The 21759-nt window shown below is 38.7% G+C and overlaps 2 protein-coding genes across 4 annotated transcripts in view; one reads left to right on the top strand and one right to left on the bottom strand.

The window, feature by feature from the left end:
• Window positions 1-15794, bottom strand: part of foxn1 (forkhead box N1) — a 25136-nt gene extending 9342 nt beyond the window's left edge. For 2 of the 3 annotated variants that reach the window (XM_016676953.1, XM_007563077.2), the window contains exons 1-2: window positions 15704-15794; window positions 372-513 (exon numbers count right to left, since the gene is read on the bottom strand). In XM_016676953.1, the coding sequence (XP_016532439.1) occupies window positions 372-494 (123 nt within the window). In that variant the 5' untranslated portion in view covers window positions 495-513; window positions 15704-15794. Of the gene's footprint in view, window positions 1-371; window positions 514-5036; window positions 6987-15703 lie in introns of those variants that run through there. The other variant, XM_016676952.1, reaches the window with a different exon arrangement.
• slc46a1 (solute carrier family 46 member 1) lies at window positions 15490-21277 on the top strand. Its single transcript, XM_007563075.2, has 6 exons — window positions 15490-15993; window positions 17178-17569; window positions 18272-18756; window positions 19431-19514; window positions 19689-19845; window positions 20115-21277. Exons 1-6 carry the CDS (start codon window positions 15673-15675, stop codon window positions 20164-20166), a joined length of 1491 nt encoding a protein of 496 aa, XP_007563137.1. The 5' UTR covers window positions 15490-15672; the 3' UTR covers window positions 20167-21277.
• Window positions 21278-21759: the final 482 nt, after the last annotated feature.

Genomic DNA, 21759 nt, shown 5'->3' on the forward strand with positions numbered 1-21759 from the left:
GGGTGCAGCAGAAAGCCGTCTCACAACCACAACATACTTACAAGAAACATTACATTTTTTTAAAAACTAATTGAATTATCCTAATAATACAAAGGACACATTTCCTTACATGGCAAGGAATATTATCATATTGGTTGCTTTGCCATGTTGGATAAATCAGAAAATCTCATCACTGTTGTTAATAACAGGAATAACAGCTTTTGACTTACATTCATTTTTTCTTTTTTTCTTTGTTGGGGGGGTTTTCCAAACTGAGACCATTTTGACAGCTGCCTAAAGCAGGTGACTCATAACTACTCCAATTAACACATCTAAAAATGTTCTTTCTTAAAGCAAACCCTCATTTTAAAACAAACATGGCAGCTACAGACCTGACGGGTCGCCATCTGCTGGCAGGTCGTCCTGCAGGGCTCACAGGTGTGCAGGCCGACCTCAAGAGTTAACGCCTGAGACCTGCTGCTGTTGTGGAAGGAAAACTTTGGGGAGTTTGACATCCTGCTGTGAAATGTGCTTCTGTGGAGACAAAAGAAGGCAAAAGTAACGGCTTGATTTGCATGCAGAGGTAAGATTAAAGATTAAAAATTATTGCCTCATGTTTTCATTTGTCTTGACTAAATTGTACAAAAGACTTAAGGTACAATCTTGTGAAGAAGGATTTACCCCATTTAAGATTTCTTTTGTTTTTTTTTAAGTTCAGCTTTAAAGAAAAAAGTTATCCAAACCAACCTAGCTCTCTACAAAGAAAAGGTATAACCAACAACAACCTTTTATCCATCGCCATAATTGCTGTAACTGAGATGTCCAATTGAGCTGTCATAACATTTCAATTGGAAATATGTCCATATTTTTGGACTATGCCAATGAAATACTAGTTTTGCTGTTTTTAGTTATTCAGAGACAAACCTGGCTAGCTTTGGATCATCGTCTTGGTTACGTGTGTTTGAGCTTAGGGTTGTAAACTGACCTTGAGCTCAGGTCAAAAATTATGGCTCAATCAATTAGAGAAAGTTGTCCAGATCCTGAGTCAGACCTTCATGTCGTCACCATGTTTCACCGTGGATGATATCTCTTTTCTGAAATGCTGGATTAACAAAGTCAGGCTCCTTTCAACAAGTTCAACTTTTGTCTCATCGGTCTACAGGATATTTCCCTAAAAGTTTTGGGACTCATCAAATGTCACAGGTTTTTTTTTTTTTTACTGTTACTGTTTTCTTGGTCAGTGATTTTGGCCTTGGACCCAAAGTGAGCGACTCATATAACAAGTCCTGGCCCATTTATCATGTCTTCCCCTTGCTCACAACCCACTTTACTGCCATCTCAGTGCCGGCTTTAATAACTTTAAAGGCCACTACTGCCAAAAAAACAAACATATAAGTAGAAAAAAAAGAAGACATCTGTAAGTAGGTGAACGCTTTTTTACGATATTAAACATCCATGGTGCAAAAAGCACTTAGCAGGAAGCGATCTGTGTTTTTAAGAAGGTACCTGAGTCCACTGTTCCTCTGAGATTGTATCTCCTGAGTCATTACCCTGCTTTAAACCTGTCAGACATAATCCTGCTGTCAACATGACCTCAGAAGTGGCTACTCTCATTTTCAGAGATAATACATCACACAGTGAACGTACATGTGTCAGGGATTCATCCGCCGGAGTGCGAAGAAGTGTAAAACGATCCCGCGCGACACGTGGGCCCCCGTTTCCAGTAAAGGTAACCTCAAACCCGCCCCGGACCAAGCTCATTAAAAGTGCCAGCAAACCATGATGGCTATTAGGTCACGTCAAGCTGCACAGTGCTGAGGCAGACAAGGTGCGCAGAGTGTTTAAGAAGAGGAAAGTAGCAAATGAAAGCTCCCTCAGCTTGAATCAAAGGAGGCTTAAGTGTCGAGGAGAAAGTTGAGCAATTGTCTGTTTCATCACCGTGGCAGCAAATCCTCTCATCTGTTTGATGAACAGGCTGCCACCAGCCAGAGCCAACACGCTCTCAGATACAGACAGGGAGCTTAAGCTTTAGTGATGAGGTTTAATGTTTCAAAAAAACAATGGACTGATCGCTTTTAATCATGAACGAAAACAAATCATTAATTTATCTGTGTTTCAAACTCAGCACTAAGCCGGTAGGAATGCTGGAGCATCGCTAAGGATCCATCATGTCAGGGGCAGCAGTGATCTACTGACACCGAATAACTTTAACCAACTCTTGACGTGAGCGGCGTGTTTCAGTATCATTTCTCCTTCATTACCAGAAGCTGTGGAATATTTATAATTTAAAACGTTACGGTCTCTGAATGTAATTTGATAAAGTAGCAAGAAAAGCAAATGCAACACTGATAGTTTTGTTGTTGTTTATTTTCTGTAGCCTTTGGCTACTCTAAGCTTGAAAAACATATTTTTTCTTAGTTTACACAGTTATATCACATATGAAGAAGACTGACATAACCTCCTACTCATTAATGTTTTATTCAAACTTAAATTTACTCATATTCTTTTATTTTTATAATCATTTGTCTGATTGCTGCTAACTGAAGCAGAATTTACCTGAAACATGACAATAATTTACAAAAAATACCATCAAAGTTGGACTGTGAAGAAATACCAGATCTTCATGTTGTTGAGATGCTGGAGGCGTACTGCTCTGATTCAGGCTGTGCAAGCAAAGTCCTCGTAAAAATCTCTCAGAAATAAATAAAATAATAATAAATAAATAAAGTCTGTGGCTTGTTCTTTTTCTTCATTTAAAATTAAATCTGCAACTCGTCAGGCGAGTTGTTCAGCAAGTCTCATTTGCTCCGATCAGAGCTATCATATTTCTTCTGCAGCACAAATACCAAAGTCAAACTTTCCAGTGAACTTAACTTCCTAATCCCAGGCGTCTTCGTCAATGAGCAGCAATTGTCAGCTGTGGCTATTTGGCTAAAGGTTTACAATGCTTCCCAGAGGGAACTTAAACTGTTTTGTTGCTATTTCCATAACATTATTGTCTTCAGCGGTGAAACTGTGAGATTCACAATCAGAAGCATCTGGACTTGATTATGGCGAGCTTGCAGATTTGAAATAATCACACTTTTGGGCAATTTCAAAAATGGGCTTTTTGCCTGTTGTTTATTCACTTAACTGTGCAGATGTTTCGTTCAAACTTGAAATCGACAAATACTGTCTCTGAAAAAGGATTAATAGATTTTTACCACCTGCTGTGCAGCATCGAGAAATCACTGAAACAAAACTGGTCTGACAGCACGAAGTAGACAACAGTCTTATTAACCTGTTGATGTATTTTAAAGCCACCTTAATCCCATGCTAATGACTTTCTCCTCTATAAACTGGATCTTAATGTGTTGTTTTGTAAGATGATGGATTTCAGTCGTTAATGTTTTACATTTCTGAAAAAACAAATTATGTCCAACATAAAGAAACATTGTGGAAAGAGTGTTTTTGTTTTTCAGTGTTATTGATCACATTTCTACATTCAGCAAATGTAAAATCAGAACTTTCTGTTCAATTCCTATCAGCTACTAATATTTGATTTGTTGCTGTAAAATTTACTGAAGATTGATTTCACTAAAGCTAAAGGTCATTTTATGTATATAGCACATTTTCAGCAGCAAGGCAATTCAAAATGCTTTACAAGAATTAAAAGGAACAAAATAACAAACCAAATGAAAGAGCTAAAGAAGAAAAGATTCTAATAATGTTGATAAACTAAATATTCCTAAATATTCCTGTTGCTAGATAAGTGCAAGTAAGTATCTAATTCCTCTTCTTAGTTGGAAGAATTTGAGTCTAAAAAGTAGTTACTAAAGGAGTTTTTCTGGATTCTAAGTTTGTTCTAATCCCTAATAAACTAGCCTAACTAATTGATTTGGCTTATTTAACATTTAATTCCATAATACAGAATTAAATGCATGTATATTAATCCATCCATCAATTCTCTATATTGGGGTGTAGATCAACCTCCAGTGGTCATTAGGCTGGACATCATCGCCAGTCCATCATCACAAGACAACATAGGACAAACAACCATGTGTACACACACACCCACACATGTGCAAGGGCCATTTAGAGAAACCAAATTACTTTACAGCCATGGTTTTGGACAGTGGGAGGAAACCAGAGTACCCAGAGAGACTCACACATGCAGCAAGATCCCAGGCTGCACCAAATTATTCCAAATTGGTCTTTCTTTCCTACAGACTCTGTTGAAAGTCAGTTTAATTTCAACCCAGGGCCATATTCTTTTATTATCTAAAAATGTGATCTTCCGTGTTATTCTGCAGTTTGACATCTGTGCCAAAACCTTTTTATGCACAGTGAAAATAAATCAGCACTCACTCACTCAACGCAGCTGCTTCATTTTTATCTTGTCTTCTCTTATCTGTGTCTTTTAAAAACAATTAAAGTCTACTTCTTGTTTGGCTCAAGAGAAACAATGTTCACTGTTTGTAGTTACACATAGAAAGCCAGATCTACAAGCTGCACGTGAATGAGTCATCTGATGGAGGGAAAGGGCAATGTGGATGAACTGATGCTGCTTAGATTCAGTGTTTTGTGTTGAATGTGAAAAAAATAAATAAATAAGAATCACAGGAAAATCAGAGAGAGCAGAACAAACTGGACGACTAACTGGGAAGCAGCTAAAATCTAACTTTGAAAATATTCATCCTCAGGTTTGAACGATGTCGGTAAAATCTGCAAAAGTGCAAAGAGGTGTTGAGAGAACACGTCATCACGCAGCTGTCAGAGTCAGTGGAGGCATCAGCACATTTCCTCTCCGTCACCACTACAAGCTTCACACAAATATTATCTAAAAATAACTGCTATATTCATTGTTGCCGGCAGGAGACATGAATTGCTGCTAATGTTCAGCACAGACCAAAGACTTAAAAACATAGGTGAATTTGTGTTGACACAAACCTGCCATTTAAAGTTCCTCGATGTGAGACATTCACCGCTTACAGAAAGTTCCAGTGAAAACAATCTAGCATTGTATCAGCAAAGTAAAAGAAAAAAAAAAAAACGCCTTAAAAGTCATATTAACTCACCTAGCTTGTGAATTCAACAGCTGCTCTGTGTTCCTGTTTTTATTTTTGCGTCAGATTTTTTCTAGCAGACCTGCAGTCTTTGCTGAGTCCATTTTCCTTCCAGGTCTGCGCTCCTCTCAAAGCCTTCACCCTGACACTGAGCAACTTTGATCAGATTGACTGACTAAATGTGTATGGAAATAGTTGATGGGTTGGTTTCAGTTTTTGGCAGCTCATAATATCATCCTCTTGCTGTGTGTGTGTGTGTGTGTGTGCGCGCGCGCACATGAGTGAGTGTGTATTTCTGGCACTCGTCCAGGCTAGTCCAGCCATAAGATATACAGAAGGAAAAACCTGTTGCAACAGGTTCCCAAAGATCTCCAGGTTCAGCCACTGGCAGCTCCCAGCGCTCTTTTCCTCCCCTTCATCAGTCTTTCTTTACACTGAATGGTTACCTGTCTGAAATGGGACACAAGATACACCCGCGACCATAGCCACTGGCAAAGAGCGGGCGCCTTGCCCTGCTTTCCACGCATGCCTATGGCACAGGCTGACATAAATGTGATCTGGTTTCACGTTACTGTTGAGTATTCAAATGAACACAAGCACAGAAAAAAAAAACACGAGCAAGATCATTTGGGGACTCAAAGGGTGAAGGAGTACATGCAAAACTCCAGGTGCAGCACTAGAAATAATCCAACAGACAAAGTCAGTCTGCGTGCTTTAGTTTTTGTGTCTTGCAGAAAGTGCGGCTGCTGGTCATTTCACCTCTTCACCATGTCGTACTTTTACCTTTCGGTTACAGTGCGGCCCACCCTTGGGGGATGTGTTTCATCAACCATATATTAGCTTGGATCCGCTTGAGAGGTTGTCTTAAAGTCTTTGTTTAGTCTGATCTAGGTCTTGTTATAACCGTGGACTAATTTGTACCTGTCAGGGAGGGGCCTCATCCCACCTATTTTAAACCGCAGATGGTTTGAAATACGTGTCATTTCACACTGGACTGGTTCAGACATAAAACAGTGCAGTTTGCCACAGGATCTACACCTGGCTCCACATCTGACCTGGAGCCAGATGTGGGGTACATCCCCGGCAAATATTGAGATACTGGCCATGGGGAACTTTGCTTAAACTTGAATTGTACACTAAACCTCAGGAGTGGAGAAGGTAGAGAATAATTTGAGGCAGCGAACAGAGTTGTGCCACAACAGGTAGATTCTTATCCTCCCAATGAACCAGGAATTTCAGCAGCCCCAGCTCATAGCTATACCTTAAACAAACCTCGTCCTGACTCAGAGGGTGAGGCAGAATGACAGAGAGAGACAGGGGATTAATTTCAGATAGAATAAACTCTTGTGTTACAGTGCAAACCCTCTGCAGAGCAAAGCTGCAGCCGACAGCTCGTTCTGCCAAGGTAGCGGTTCTTGAGGAAGGTGTGAAGTACAAAGCGATTCCAAGGGGGGATAATCAGTCCACATTTTACTGTCAATCTCATATAATGTTTGTTCTTAGTCTTTCAAAAATTGACACACTATGAAACTATCAGACTTGTTAAATCCTCTTCCCCTCAATAGCAGCTTTACAGGTTAATACTGTTCAGAAACCTGTAACAGATTAAATACTTGGACTTAATTCACATCTGTTTGTCATAAATTTAAAAACACAAACATCAAGGTGCAGGTTCATTCCTATCTGTGGGCGGGATTTATTTTCTTATATGCAAATCATCGCCGTGTCAACTAAGTGGAATTTTGACCTGTTTGCTCCACTCATGGAAAACAGGAGTGACAGGCACTGGTTTGGTGTTTTCTGCACCCAGAGTACACAATGAAGTGAAGGTGGGAACATTTGCATGCTCTAACTGCCCTTCAGCGACTGCACTGGAAAGGGAGAACAGAATGGTGGGAATGTGAAATCAAGTCCAAGATTATTCATATGCCTGGCAAAATATGGTAAATTGTCATCAAGGAATTTGGTTTAGACAGCAAGGCAAAAGGCGTCTCTTCAAAGAAATCGGAACAATTATAAAACATTTTACGTGTTACCTGCATTTCATTGAAAACTGGCATATTGAAATTAATAATAAAAACAATAGCTGGAAAAAGTTTTATTGGCTTTACAACAATCTACCTCTTCTTATAATTAATTGTTGACCAGTTTTTTTTGTTGTTTTTTTATTATTTTCTACCTTTCAAGTCAGGACTCTGGCTCAGCCTCTCCGAAACATTAATGTGGCTTCCAGTAAGAAGAAACCTGTTAGTTGAATTGTTATTATATAGATAGCTTCAGAGCTAAAGCTAAATACATGGTGACCAGATGATGATTCAACATTTTATAACAAGCAGAAAGAAGTTTTTTAAAATGCTTACAAAACTAGAAAGATGCCAGTGAGTTTCAGGCTTCGTCCACACACATCCGGGGAAACTGAGGTTTGGGGTCTCACATGTGAAAGTGTGCAACAAATAATGTGCCAAAATATCCACATACTTGGTGCCATATTTTAATCCCAACAGGAAGTCCTAGTTGTTTTGAAGGATTCTGATTAGCTGAGAAAAGTGTTAGCATTGTGCAACCCTGACCCTGTGCGTATGTTTAAAACAACGCTCAGGTTTATTCATGTGGACGAATACTTTCCGAAACTGATCCTGTGTGTACGGTATTATTTTTTTTTTTAAAACAATAGGCCGGAGATATCTGTTTTTATAAAACCAGAAATGTAGTTTTGCTTTATTTATTAACACATATGGCAAGTGCATTTGACATTTTATCTGTATTTCTGTCCTAATAAATTATCAGTAAAACAGGATTTGATAAAGTGAGAAAACTGAAAGGTGTGATTTATACAGGATAGTGTCCCATAATCACGAACTGAAAGTCTAACAAATATTATCTCTACTCACTTACACTGACTGGAATAAATACTTAAATGTTTTGTTTGTATGTTTAAAATAACAATAAGCTGCAATCTTGATATCAAACTTTATGTGCTCAAAATAAGAAAAATATATATTGTTTACTCAAAGTATATCTATTTTTTAAAAAGCAGTGCTTTAAGCAAACTAATGAACACGCAACAGAAACTTGAACCATCATCATTCTAGCTGTGAGGAAACATTTGTTAAACATTTTTCATCATCCATGAAATGTATGGTGTCTGATCTGTCACCATGCCTATAAGCAGCTCATAAATACAAAATTCAACATGGTTGATTGTATGTATATATAAAAAAAAACATTCATTATAACACGTTTTGTTTTTATTACCTTCATAACAACTGTGATGATTTTGAACTCATAAAATTTTACATGCAAATCAAAAGGTTGCTTCAACAGCTCAAAATAAAAATCAGATTAATCACCGTAAACATTCTGAAACAGTAATTTATGAACGTCTAAAGAAAATATTCAGATAACCCGAGGCAATGAGCTCCATCTCAGAATACTTTACTTTTTTTGGCTCAAGGTGAGGCTATATAAATCTAATAATTACTTTTCCTGTCCCAAGGATATTTCAAATAAAAATGTGCAGCTGTCTCCTCTGATGACGGCTCTTAAAGTGGTGTATTACCATTTAATGAAGAAACGGTGAAAAGAAAAGCAGAGCTGTGTGGAAAAACTGCACATCATTTTAACCTCGCTGGTATGGGTTTGGGCTTGGCTAGCAGAAAAGCAGATCTCAATGTTACGTAATGTTTATGCAAAAGAAGAAACATCAAATCATAAATATCCTACCTCTGATAGCAACTATCCAATGTGCTTTTGTGAATTTCCATAACCGCAAGAGCCAATTTATTGCGAAAAATGTGATGGATATTCCTGCAAGCAGTGTCGTTATTCCGTCTTTCCCGGAGGCATGTTCCCTGGATTAAAGGAAAATGGTTTGGATTTCATAACTACTTATACTTTTGACCTCTTTGCCCTGCGGTTCCAGATTTTTTAATTTTTTCCTAATCACGTTTTTGCTCCAGGCCTCAATGTACAGAAGAGATATGGCCCTTGGTTAGGTTGGTTTAAATTTTGCCCTTCGTGACTCTTTGAGGGGGAAGGCCTCCTGTCTCTATGGCCCAGGGACAAATGTTTCTAATCCTATCGACGGCAATGAGATTTCAGCTCAGCTGTAAAATGAACTGGGGAGCCTTTAACTTGCTCTCTCTCTATTGTACAGGACACAATTCCTGGTATCCTCCATTAAGATGTATAAAACAACCTTAAAATAAGTGAATCTTCCTTTTCGGGAGTGTAACTCGTATTGAAAACTTTAATCCAACTTTTAATGTGAGCTATTCATTTTTAAAAATGCAGTTTTACCCTTTTGCCAAAGTAACAAAATGCATCTTATTCTCTAGTTTTTAATAAGTTTGAACGTACAGATAGAGAATAACTTTTACTTTTACTTGCAGTGTCTTTGGATAATCCTTCATCCTCTCTGTTGCTCTCTTGTCTTCACAATTGTCAAGGCTGTGGAAGAACATTGATTCTGTGCCTTTTGGAGAGAAACTGTTGCATAAGGTCACAAGTCATTCACTGTAGTTAACATTAGAATATGCATCCGTCTTTTCACACCAAACGCAACTGGAGCATTATTTTTTTTTGCAGCTGGTGCTCAATCTTAGTGTATGAGTGGTGTTTACTTTCACAATCCCTTGTTTACATATCATGTAGGGTTTAAACAAAGTAAATCCCAGACAGAAATGAAACGTTTGTCCATAAAAGCATTAACTTCAGATCCGCTGTGGGGACTGTATGGTGGATGATTTCACTAAATGAATGGAAACTGATTTAGTCAAAGCATGAGCAAACAGCGCAGCACGGTTCCATTCGAATCCATTCATGAAGAAGCAGGAGAGCGTTATTCATAAGAAAGATTTGTTCTGGTGCTCAAGGAAACACCAGGCTGTGCTGACTGGTGCAGATAAGGAAGATTTGGATTAACGCACAAAGCCATCCACTGGGCCAGGCCTCCTGTGGTGAAATCCTGTAATGTCTTTGTCCAGCTACAACCAACGATACGCCGTGGGTCCTAATGATGTATCCGCTCTTTTACAGTGACAGATCTGGAGGAAGTAAAAGTACAAAATGATAAATAATTTAAACTCTTTCCATCTTTAATGTGTCACATTTTATCTGAAATGCAAATAAATCTGTCAGAGGAGGGGAAAAAAAAGAAAACCTAATGGCAAAGGTTATACTTTGATGCAGCGCCTTTCTATTCTGTTTTGGCACTTAGTCTTCGTGAGTTCACTCCAGCCATCAGTTAAAGTGAATCTGATCAATCTGACGTAATGTTCAGCTGACAAGTAGGATTTTCCTGACATTTTGTTTCATTTAGACTTTGACTAAAGTTTGCAGAGAGGATACAATGGATAGAAAGAATCCTACTCTAGGAATCAAAAATATCAGTCAGGAGAAGGGCATATGTGATAGTGTGTGTTGTAAACAAGAAGTCACAGAAATGATTAGAAAAATTTTATTTTTAATCCAAAAAGTTAGATCTACAAAGGAATAAGAGCTGAACATCACCTTCAATGGAGACACAAGCAGGATAGATGCTGGTTTCAGCTGCCCTCACCGACAATTTTTGCAAATTGGAAAACAAATGTAACAATCTAAATGACATTTTAAGGTGTTATTTTAAAACACACACAACAAAAACGCTAGTTTTCCTTCACGTCTATGAATCAGGGGTAAGACGAATACAGTGTGACAAATGAACGTTGGCTCCTTGAAGTCTGCACCACACCGTTTAAAGTGTGTGTTAATCATTATGTCATTGTTCTGTGTACAAAACACTGCCGCTCACCTCCAAACCTTAAGTCTGATAGGTAAGAGGACAGGCTTGACTTATTTTACCAAAGAAAGGGAAAAAAAACACTATAAACGTACTTTATGCAAGAAACAGCACAGGATGCTGCACAGGCTTGATCTCAAGGCTATCAGGCTACAGGTCAGGCAGAAGCTGGGATAAAGTTTACTAGAAAGCACTGAATCAGCCAGATTAATTGTCAGTTACAGCAGAAGTTGCTGACTGTTGGCTACAGAGTTAGGAGTATCATTTAGGAAACTGCTTTTACACATGCAGAAATGCTTAAAATGTGAAGGAACAGCGAAGTTTAACCACACATATGGTAAACTGTCATGGTTCTTTTCTTACGTTGATCTATGCAGTGTATGCACTGTCAGCCCTAAGCAGAATTTCTCTTGGGGACCAATTTCAATTTGAATAATTTGTACTCAGTAGTCAGATTTTTCAAGTTGAAAATATGACGTGGGAGAAGTCTTAACACAGTGAAAGTTACCAGCAGAAAATAATTCTTAGCACTTCTGATGGTTTGCATCTCACAGGTTTTCCTACACAGTCTGGAAAAGTGTCAAATTTGATTTTAGTGTTTCTTCCATGTTGGGAGAATAGTTGGGGGGGGAAAAAAAAACAAGAACAAGGAAAGATATGCTCAGGAACCAAATGTTCTTTCGTCATTCGCTCATCGAAACTGTTGTATTCTGGTGTTGTAATAACCAGAAATGACTCTCTGCACTATGTGTGTGTGTGTGGATAAAATCTTGGAGCCCGTACTTCCAGTTTCTGACTGCAGGCTACTCGGCAAACCACAATCTCTTCTCATCACCTCTTCTCCAGGTGAATGTTACCGGCAAACCAATTAAAATTGGTTAAATCTGCTCAGCTGGTCTTGCCAATTCTGTAATTTTCTGTGAAATAAGACAGCTGTCATCATATTATTTATTGCAATAACAACACAAACTGCCCTGAAGAAGCGGCCCGAATATTTTTGTCGACTAACAACTACAGGACATAAAGTTATTTTATTTGAATTTTCTGACAGACCAAAGCAAAGCAGATTGAGAAAGAGAAGTGGTGGCAACGTCATGTTGATGTGCTGTGATGCTTTTATTTAGAAAAGACAGGAAGTCATTTTATGCAGGCGAAAACGTGAAAAGTGTGATGTGCATTTGTTTTCAATGCCAACCGGCCTGAAATCTAACAAGATACTCCTTGCTCAGTCAGAATTGTCAGAGATCATCTGAGGAGAATAATTTGTGAGGATTTCTACAGACGTTATGTTTTAGATCTAGATTAACTCTAGAGATATCTGTCTCTGATCATCAGTCTGACGTTCTTTTGCATACTCTGACAGGTTTTCTCCCCCAGACTGCGTTTCGCTGCATCCATCTCCATGACAACTCTGACCAGCTTCCCTGGTCCTGTTGAAGCAAATAGCATCACCATATCATGATGCTGACACCAGCACACACCAGCAAATTTAACATTTTAAGCAATTTGGTATCGTAAATTTAAAGACGATTTCGTGAGTGAAGATGATGTACAACCAGCTGTTTTCCAAATTTACATTTAATAAAGCCGTTTCGACCGTTTCTAGATAGAGTGGCTTAATATTTGCATTTTTATTTTTTTTATTTCACTAGGGTTTGTTTCATGAAACCTGACCCTTGATAAGAACTTGCCTACACCTGCTGCTTTGCCTAATGGACCTTTAGCCTAACAGAAGCTGCTGCTTGTGTTGACTCATCAGAAGAGGAGGAAGGTGAAGTGATTACATTTCCAGGTTGGTTTCTACAGATTGCATGTAGAAAATAGCCAAAATCGCATCCGTGTTTGGTTTAAGTTTGACTCTATTGTTTATTTCTAGTTACATGACAAAGGACACTTAAATTTGTCTCTATAACTTCATGCTACATTAGTAGTACGCAACAATGTCGCAATGCATAAGCAGGGCGTCCTTTTGTTTAGTGCAATTGTTGCATTGCACATCTTGCTCTGTTTTATATAAATAAAAAGACACATTTTGCTTTACATTCATTTCTACAGCTTTACGCATTAGTTTGTTCAGAGGAAACATACACTACCATGAAACAAGTTGAGCTGAAACAGGCAAAGACTTCAGTCTTTGATCAAATAAAAGTGATTTAGCTTCTGTACATCATCCCACTGACATTGGTCAAAGATTACAGGATGCAAAGGCTCACTGATGAAAGAAGAGCAACAAATATGCATCCAGAGCAATGTCTTTGATCCTTTTTGATTACCAAATGTAACTAAGTATTTTTATGTTTTTCAAATTTGTCTCCAGATGTGAATGTAGTTGTACTTAATCTTTTTGTTTCCCCAAAACCTTTATTATTTCAGGAAACCGATTTGAAATATAGAAGCATGAGGAAAATTTCATTATGCTTAATACAGCATGTATTCAAATTGTTAGGTAACTTATAATTACAATATGATTTCCGGGGAGTAGAATCCGTCCTTCATCTATAGCCAGTTATACATGCAATGTTGCCTGGAGGCTGATGCCCGTCTCCAACGGTCATTGGGAGCAACGGACAGGTACATCCTGGACAGGTCACCTGTTTATCAAATACGGCCCTCTTCCACAAGCTCCTACTCAGCGCATGATAAAAAGAGTTTCTCACTAATACGTTAGTCATGTTTTTGGACTTTGGGAGGAATACCCAGAGAGAACCCACATATGCAGAAAGAGGCCAGGCCGGGATCGGAGAGTTCAAATGTTTCACAAAAGAATGGTTTTAGGAATGAAAAGTACAGCTGTGTATAAACTGTAAAAGAAAAAAAAAAAAAACAATAGTAGATTTTAGGAATTGAAATAAATGGTCCAATAGCTAATTATTATGTATGAAACCATGGGAACAAAAGAAAAAAATGTATGCAATTTTAATCACGTCTATAAAACATAATCATTGTTAGAACTTAAACAACCGTCCGTCTCGCCAAACATGCTGTCAGGGTTAACTATTCATCTTTTTATGAGATAAAGGAATCCAACGCTTATTCATAAAGATTAAGGATGGTTTTGAAAATAAGGAAAGAATTATGATTACAGAAACATATACTACTGTCGATCCTGCTGGATCTTGGCATATTTTTGTAGCATATTTGCATTAAAGTACAAACATATTACAAACTTTAACTTCAGTTCCAATCTGAAGACGTCTAAAGGAAACCAGAGGGGAATTTAACTCCATTTTTTGGTATCTTGATTCATGATGGCATTTTGAAAACTTTTTTTTTATTTCAAGGTGCAACTAACGTTGTAATTTTATGTGTGATGCCAGTGCACGCCATTTTTCTACAGGTGAATTAATTGAAAGGAACACAGCTACCAAGCCTCTCAAATTATTTGGTATGTGCAGATTAGTAAAGCTTCATCAGTGCAGACCAAGAGTCTGCATGGTGCATCATGAAAATAAGTAAAAAATCTAGTCGATGCTGCAACATCTCAATGAAGTTCAGGTCAATTTCATACCAGTGACATATATAAATTTTGAAGCTAAGTGTGATGCTTTAGCATTACTTTAGCTGTCTCCCTTTTCCCAGTTTAAGATAATTTCTAAATCTATAACTGTTTATAAAATCACAGATTATAAAACATGAAAATATTAATTTATGTGGATAAAAACTTTAAATGTTTTCCAACATAAATTACAAAGGCAAAAAGATTTCGAATCTATATGTCAGCGCACATAATCTATTAAAATATTTTTGTAGTCACATTTTTCTGACTACAAACTACTGGTCTCTGATTACAGTGTCAGAGACCAGTAATCTAGCAATTTTGTTGAACAGAAAAAGAACAGTGAAGGATCACAGATCCCATTCCAGATAAGTGCAGCTGAAATGTTGACTAACCAGATCACCCACACACATAATTACAGGCTACAGAGCTGGTTGTTATTTTTAGATACTTTAATTAGATATGACAGTACTTGATCTGAAGATGAAAGAGATAGTTCACTTAAAACCTTCAATGTTAAACAAAAAAAACAGACAAAGTGTTTAAGTGAACACACACATGCACACGCACACACACACACATATACACTGTACTTCTGTTTTCACATATATAAAAGAAACCCCTAGAGTTCATGTAAATCTTAAGGAATAACTACATTTTGTCACTTACAATCACAAGCTTAATTGTAATTTAAAATGATTAAACCCACACAAATAAGTCCAAAGCTATGCAACAGAGGAAACTTTTTTACATGTGGAGTGCATTTATATTTATCCCATTTAGATTTCTTTCATTCTTGGTCTACACAGTTACTTCGTAGACCCACCTTTTACAGCTGCAGATGTACCATATTTGCACATCTGGAGCCTGAGAATTTAACCCATTGCTTTTTTTTTTTTTTGTAAAATAGCTTAAGATCAGTCTGCCTGCATGGACTTGATGGATGGATCTGAACGTCATTTTTCAAATTTGCCACAAAGCTCTGACTGTATATTTAGGCTTATCTTACTCAAAGTCTTTCATAGCCTCTAGCAGGTTTTTTTTGTTGTTGTTGTTAAAGATTGCCCTGTATTGTACTTGTACCAGTTCCTTGCTTATACCATCATAATGCTACAGAAGCTTTTTATTTTATTTTATTTTTTTACTCTATTTTCCTTGATGTAGTGACCGTATTCCTACACTAGAGGGAGCTAACTCCCCACTTCTAACGCATCTATTCCTATTATGAGGAATAAAATTGAACGTTAGCTCCTTTAGCTCCAGGCAGTTGCACGTTAGTTCCTTATGCTAGTTATGTCACCGCAGTAACTTCATGGTTCAACTCTGCAAAAAGTGTTTTTTACAGCATAAAACTTAAACGCAGTAAGTTCGACATGGACGAGCCGGACACGGCAGCGATCCTACCCGAAGACCTCCTCAGCGCCTCGTCAACGGATGACCAGCTGTCCGATTCTGAGGACCGCAAAGACGAAGCAGGTTTACCGACTGCAACCACCTCTGTGCCGCCGTCGTGCCGGTGCCCTGTCCCGGTGTCCGTAGAGCCGGTGCTTTTCCTCTCCATGTTCTCCCTGGCTCTCCAGGCCCCTCTGACCACGCAGTACCTGTGGGACCGAATTAGCGAGGACCTCGGCTACAATGGCTCCAGGAGGTCAGGGTGCAGCAACAGCTCAGTGGACCCGGACCCGCTGCAAAAGGTCACCAGCTGAAAACTTTACGCATTTACCACCAGTATTGATGCTTTGGGATCTGTAGGTTCACACATAGGTATGAAAAAGAAAGCAAAATAACTCTTTAGTTTCAAATAAATAATAAAAAAAACTTTATCAAACTTCATATTGTGTGTAAAATGTGGTGTATTTAGATATAAAGGGAGTGAGGTGTAAAGTCTACTGTCAGTAAATTAATATTATTAACACTGTAAATATTTTATAAACGTGTAATTATCATAAGATTCCAAAAAAAATCATGCTTCAAATAAGTTTTTTTTTTAATGTTGCTTACTGCTATTAAGTAGCATGAAATCTTCACTTACAATAAAATTCAGCATGCAGGAGTTATGTCTTCATAAATAGATGCAAAACAGTCTTGAATTTTCAGTTGAAAAGCCATAACTGAATCTCCACAAATGGATTAAGTGTAGAAAAACAAAATACTGTATTTTCAGATTTCAAATATTAATTTAGTACTCAATATCACTGACAAATACTGTTTGATCTGAGCTCAAACCTGTTTGTTTCCAAAGGATTACCACACATACAAACTCTTTTTTGTTAATGTCTTTTTAATTTAAGAATAAAATATGCAACAAAAATTGACCACTAAATGTAAGATGTCCTGAGGAATCCTTTCATAGAGATTGTGGTTAATTTTTTTCTAAACTCATAAGACAAAGTGCACAAAATGACTTAACGTTTGTCTTTCTGTGTTTAGTGACAAAAAAGAGGAAGTTTTCAGACTTGATGCATTCAATGAAAAGGGACAAAATCATATTTGACTGGCTGATCAAATGTAAAAAAAAAGGAAAAAGAAAAGGTAAACAAATAATTACAACTTTAAAATAAAATGCAAAGTTACAAAATAGTTTATAATAATCAGTATTTGTGAATATCAGTTTATTACTTTTGAGCATATGTAACTGGAGAGTTAAAGTGAGTGCTGCAAAAGCCGCTCAGAAAACAGGAACAGCATCACATGTTGCAACTGAGAGGAATTTGCTGAGCATGCATAAAAAGTGAAAAGTGCATCCATTTCACTCAGGAAACAGAATATTGTAGCATTAAATTAGATTAATAAAGAAAAAAATTTAAAAAAAATCATGTTGCACTAAATAGCAGGAAGATTTCATCCTGTTCACTGATTTGTTTCTGTTGTTGTTCAGGAAGTTGAAACTCTGACAGCTCACTGGAACCTGTACATCAGCCTCGGGGGGTTTTCAGTCGGGCTCGTGATTGTCCCTCTCCTGGGCTCGTGGAGCGATGTAGCAGGCCGCAGAACCGTCCTCATCCTCCCCAACTTCGGCCTGGCGCTGCAGGCCGTGGTCTACCTGGTGGTGATGTACCTCAAGCTGCCTGTGGTCTGCTTTCTGGTGGGCCGGCTGCTCAGTGGCCTCTCGGGGGATTTCAACGCCGTTCTGGCCGGCTGCTTTAGCTACGTGGCGGACATCAGCGACAAGAGGTCCCGCACCTTCAGGGTGGCGGTTCTGGAAGCTTGTCTGGGCATTTCAGGGATGCTGGCCAGCATCATAGGAGGCCAGTGGCGCCGGGCACAAGGGTGAGAAACAACGGTTACAATGGTTCCCTCCTGGAAAAGTCGTCGCACCCCCAAGAAAATACCAGATTACTATGAGTTTAATTTGTGGTTGTTGTGATATTATCCTCAGAAAACACAACTAATTTCAAGATCTAACTAATGATTATATACTGAGTAAAAACAGCGGGAACTGGAAGTGAACTTGAATGCCTACTTTCATTTTCTGTAAACAGCTGAAAGGAGCATGAAATGCGAAAATGGGTCGTTTTCTATGCTACTCAGATTTCCAAGAATGGAATCAACATAAAACAAGGAAGCCACATCAAACGTGATATCAGCCGTATTTCTGATATTTGAAACAAAATTATCGCCATCCACTGATGTGAAACGCTTATATCGTGATACGTTTTTCAGTCACATTGTCCAGCCCTAATATATGCTTTAATTAAATAGCGTAATACCACGTATTCACTATTATCTTCACCGGTGACTGATTTATTTGTCTTGAGCTCTGAGTCCGCCTCTGGTTGTGCTTCTGTGTGTGTTGAGAACTGTAAGAACAAATGATCCTCAGTAAAATGCTTCACCCCCCCACCCCCCATTAGCACCTGCAGAAAACTGGTGAGAAATGTTTGCTGTGTGCATTTCTGCTGTAAAAACAAACAAACAAAAATCACCTCTATAAACAATGTTGTTGTTTTTTTTTTTTTCTTTTTTCCCCAGTTACATCAACCCGTTCTGGCTGGTCCTGGCCACCAACTTGGCCTCAGCTCTCTACGCCTACCTGTTCATCCGAGAGTCCGTCCGTCCGGACCCGAGCGCCAGGCTCCTCTCAGCTCGCCACTACAAAGCCGTCTGGCGCCTGTACTCCACAGGAGGCATCAGCGGCGCAGGCGGCGGCGGAGAGCCGCTTCACCGGGGCAAGCTGTGGCTCTACACGCTCTGCTTCTTCCTGGTGGTGGCCGTTCACTTCGGCACCAGGGAGCTGTACGTGCTGTACGAGCTGAGCTCCCCGCTGTGCTGGGACTCGGCTCTGATCGGCTACGGGTCGGCCGCTCTGAACCTGGCATACCTGAGCAGCCTGCTGGGGCTGAAGGTCATGCAGCGCTGCCTGCAGGACTCCTGGGTGGCTCTGGTGGGCCTGGTGTCCAACATTACTGGGCTGGTGGTCTTCTCTGTGGCGCATACCACCCAGCTTATGTTCACAGGTGAGAAGCTTCAGAAAGTCGTGAGCAGTTTCTCAAAATATGTGTCACCGAGTTAATTTTGGAGGGTTTAAATTTGAAAAAAAGAAAAACAGTTTTTCCGACCCGACTCCTCAATTAGTCGCCTGGCTGCAGGAATTCGTAGAGGTTCCTCATATTGAAGAACTAAGGCTTGGAGTGTGTGGTAACTCGGAGGTTTTATAGATTATGGTGGCCGATCCTGGAAAATTCAAAGTCGAAATATTTCGATCTGTTCACAGTTTTATACACCACTGTCTACATTTGGTGTATTTGGTTATCGGCCGTAACAACAATGTTAATATCAGATGTCGGTATTGAGGCAAATTTTCATACATTTCATACATTTCTATTCAGGACTTAAACTTTTCATAGCCTTAAAGATGTCCGATAAAAATCAACTCAGCACCACTGGGTATGGAGGCTGCTGCTGACATGCTCATATTTCCAGGATATTTCTTGACTCTCTTGCTCTTCGTTTTTGGCTTTTTTTTTTTTTTTTTTAATGACTCACGAGAGCATATTCCTTAAAAAGGAAACAATTTCTATTCTGAAGTCTCTCAAACTGCTCTTGGCCACAATCATCAACTTTACCAGAAGCAACGAGCTGAAACTTGACTGAAGCTGAAGATGATCTTGCATGTGGTTTCTCTGTCCAGGTTACGGCCTGTGTTTCCTCTTCATGGCTTCCACTCCCATCCTCAGGTCAAAGCTCTCCAAGTTGGTTGACCCATCAGAACAAGGTCAGCGAGCTTCTGGTCCTCTGCATGTGGTGTTTTAGTTTTACAGATGTTTAACCCTCATCGGGGCCTGAGAGCTCGCTCTGAAAGATAAGAGGATGAGTAGTAGAGACGGCATTCAGGTGCTTCACGTTGGTTTCTATTCATAAACTCTTGTGTGTGTTTTCTGTCTCTCAGGGGCCCTGTTCGCCTGCGTTGCCTGTGTGGAGAGCTTGTGTTTTCTCGTGGGCAGCAGCCTCTTTAACTCCCTCTATCCAGCCACTCTGCATTTCATGAAGGGCTTCTCATTCCTATTTGCTGCCATCGTCCTCCTCATTCCTGCTGCAATAATTGGGTGAGTTTTCTGTTTTTACTGCAGGGTTCCTGGTCTGCAGTCATCTGTTTTCATGTTATTCCTACATCCAACGATTTGAGCATCATGCAAATCGTTGGATGATGCTGCATCTTTTTCTACATTATCCCTTTGTTATCCATGCCATTATACTGTATTGAATTTTGGCACAGCGGTTGTATAGGAACCTTGTATTTTCTCTGTATTTCTAGGGGTTTTTTGGCTACCAACCGTTTCAAATCAAAAATCAACATATGTGTCTGTCTCTGTAGCGCTCTACAGTGTTTCGACCAGAGGAGGGAACACAGGGACTCTGCATCCTGAGTGTTAAGAGCCGGTCCTGATGGGACCCATTTGTGGAGATTGAGTACTCATCTTGCCTGTGATGCTGTTAGAAACTGGGATCCTGTCAAACATGAAGGCTGCTATTCTGCAAAGGGATTCTTCCCCCGAAGTGACACTAAAACGTCGAGACCAAAAAGTGAAGAAGCAACCATGTGGGCTTCACACGAAGAGGTAAAGGTCTCACATCATTTAATCAAGATGTTCAGGGACATGAATATTTTATACATTGATTTGAAATGTTTTTGTGTAGCACTCTACGTGCATAATGTTTCAGTGTGAATTATTGACTACAACAGCTAGCTACGGAAGCACAGTGTTGTTCAATAATAGCAACGTTCAAATCACCTTTTATTTCTGATTATATATCGAAAATGGAGGCAGCTTTGACTGTGCCAGTTAAATCTGTCTTTTAGAAAAAAATTTGGAAATTTTGCAAAAGAAAAAAAAATATTATGTAATATTTAATTCATTTTTTTTTGTCCATTTTGGGATAAGTAAAGTATTTTTTAAATTGAATTTAAACTAGTTGTAGATCAGGAAACCCTTCTTATGTGCTATAAGCAAATGATTTTTTTACTTGAATCCTTGTTGATAGTTTTAACATGTGACGTTTTGTCACATTAAAAAGCACTTTGCCAAAAGCTGTGAAGAAAAAAAGAACAATGTATTCATATGATTGTTTGTTTTGAATTTTAAGTTTGACATTTCTAAGCCAATGAACAACAGTAAGCTTGAGTGTTGTGTTGGTAATGTTTTTATGCTGACATTAGTAACCTATCAAAGAAGATAATGCACAGCAGATGAAAAACTCCAAAAGTAAATGTGTTTGTGTGACGGTGGCTCAGGAGGAGGTAGTCTGTCGTGTAACATGTGGGTTGCTGGTTCAAACCCCTGTCACTGGTTCGACACTTCACCCGCCTTTCCTGGTAGTTGTGGTCAGAGAACCCAGTTGAACGGTGGCCTCACCTCCGTCAGACTGCTGTGGCTACAATGTAGCTTAGTACCATCAACATGTGAATGTGTGAAAGACTGAATGTTGTATGAAGCACTTTGGAGTCCTCTGGAAAAGATAAAGAGCTATACAAGTACATTTACTATTTCTGTGTTTTTATATGCTATCATAATGATACACCAGATTTTGATTTTGGACTTGGATGAAAAGTAAACTCTGTCTGATGAAAATATTTAACTTTTAATCATTTATTTGCTCAGAAGTAATTTTCACATTTCTGCTATTTTTGGTCCATTTAAGTCAAACTTCCATAACAAGTTGGAAGCTTCAATGTGTTTGATGAATTTATCTGGTTGACGGTATATTTTGTTGTTTGTTTATTTGTTTTTTGTTTTGTTTTTTTTTTGGGGGGGGGTTAGAAAAACTAATAAAAAAATATAAATACACAGCTTTTTAATGTTGTCTGGAAAAGTGGAAGTATGGAAGTCAGGGTCTGGATAAGAATAGAAAAAGAAAATAGAGTATCATATGTAAAAATGTTTTTACTTCTGGAGATTTTTTTTCTGTATCCCATTGTTTAAAGCTTTTATCTGTTCATTCATTTTTCATTTATCAATCAG

The sequence above is a fragment of the Poecilia formosa genome, unplaced genomic scaffold, assembly GCF_000485575.1.
Source record: "Poecilia formosa unplaced genomic scaffold, Poecilia_formosa-5.1.2 Scaffold144, whole genome shotgun sequence".
NCBI classification, from domain to species: domain Eukaryota; kingdom Metazoa; phylum Chordata; class Actinopteri; order Cyprinodontiformes; family Poeciliidae; genus Poecilia; species Poecilia formosa.

Bases quoted from the DNA above. Each gene is read 5' to 3' on its own strand.
- slc46a1 (XM_007563075.2), top strand. From the start codon at position 15,673: ATGGACGAGCCGGACACGGCAGCGATCCTACCCGAAGACCTCCTCAGC. The intron at 15,994-17,177 runs GTCACCAGCTGA...GTTGTTGTTCAG, and splicing joins ACCCGGACCCGCTGCAAAAG to GAAGTTGAAACTCTGACAGC. The intron at 19,515-19,688 runs GTCAGCGAGCTT...TCTGTCTCTCAG, and splicing joins GGTTGACCCATCAGAACAAG to GGGCCCTGTTCGCCTGCGTT.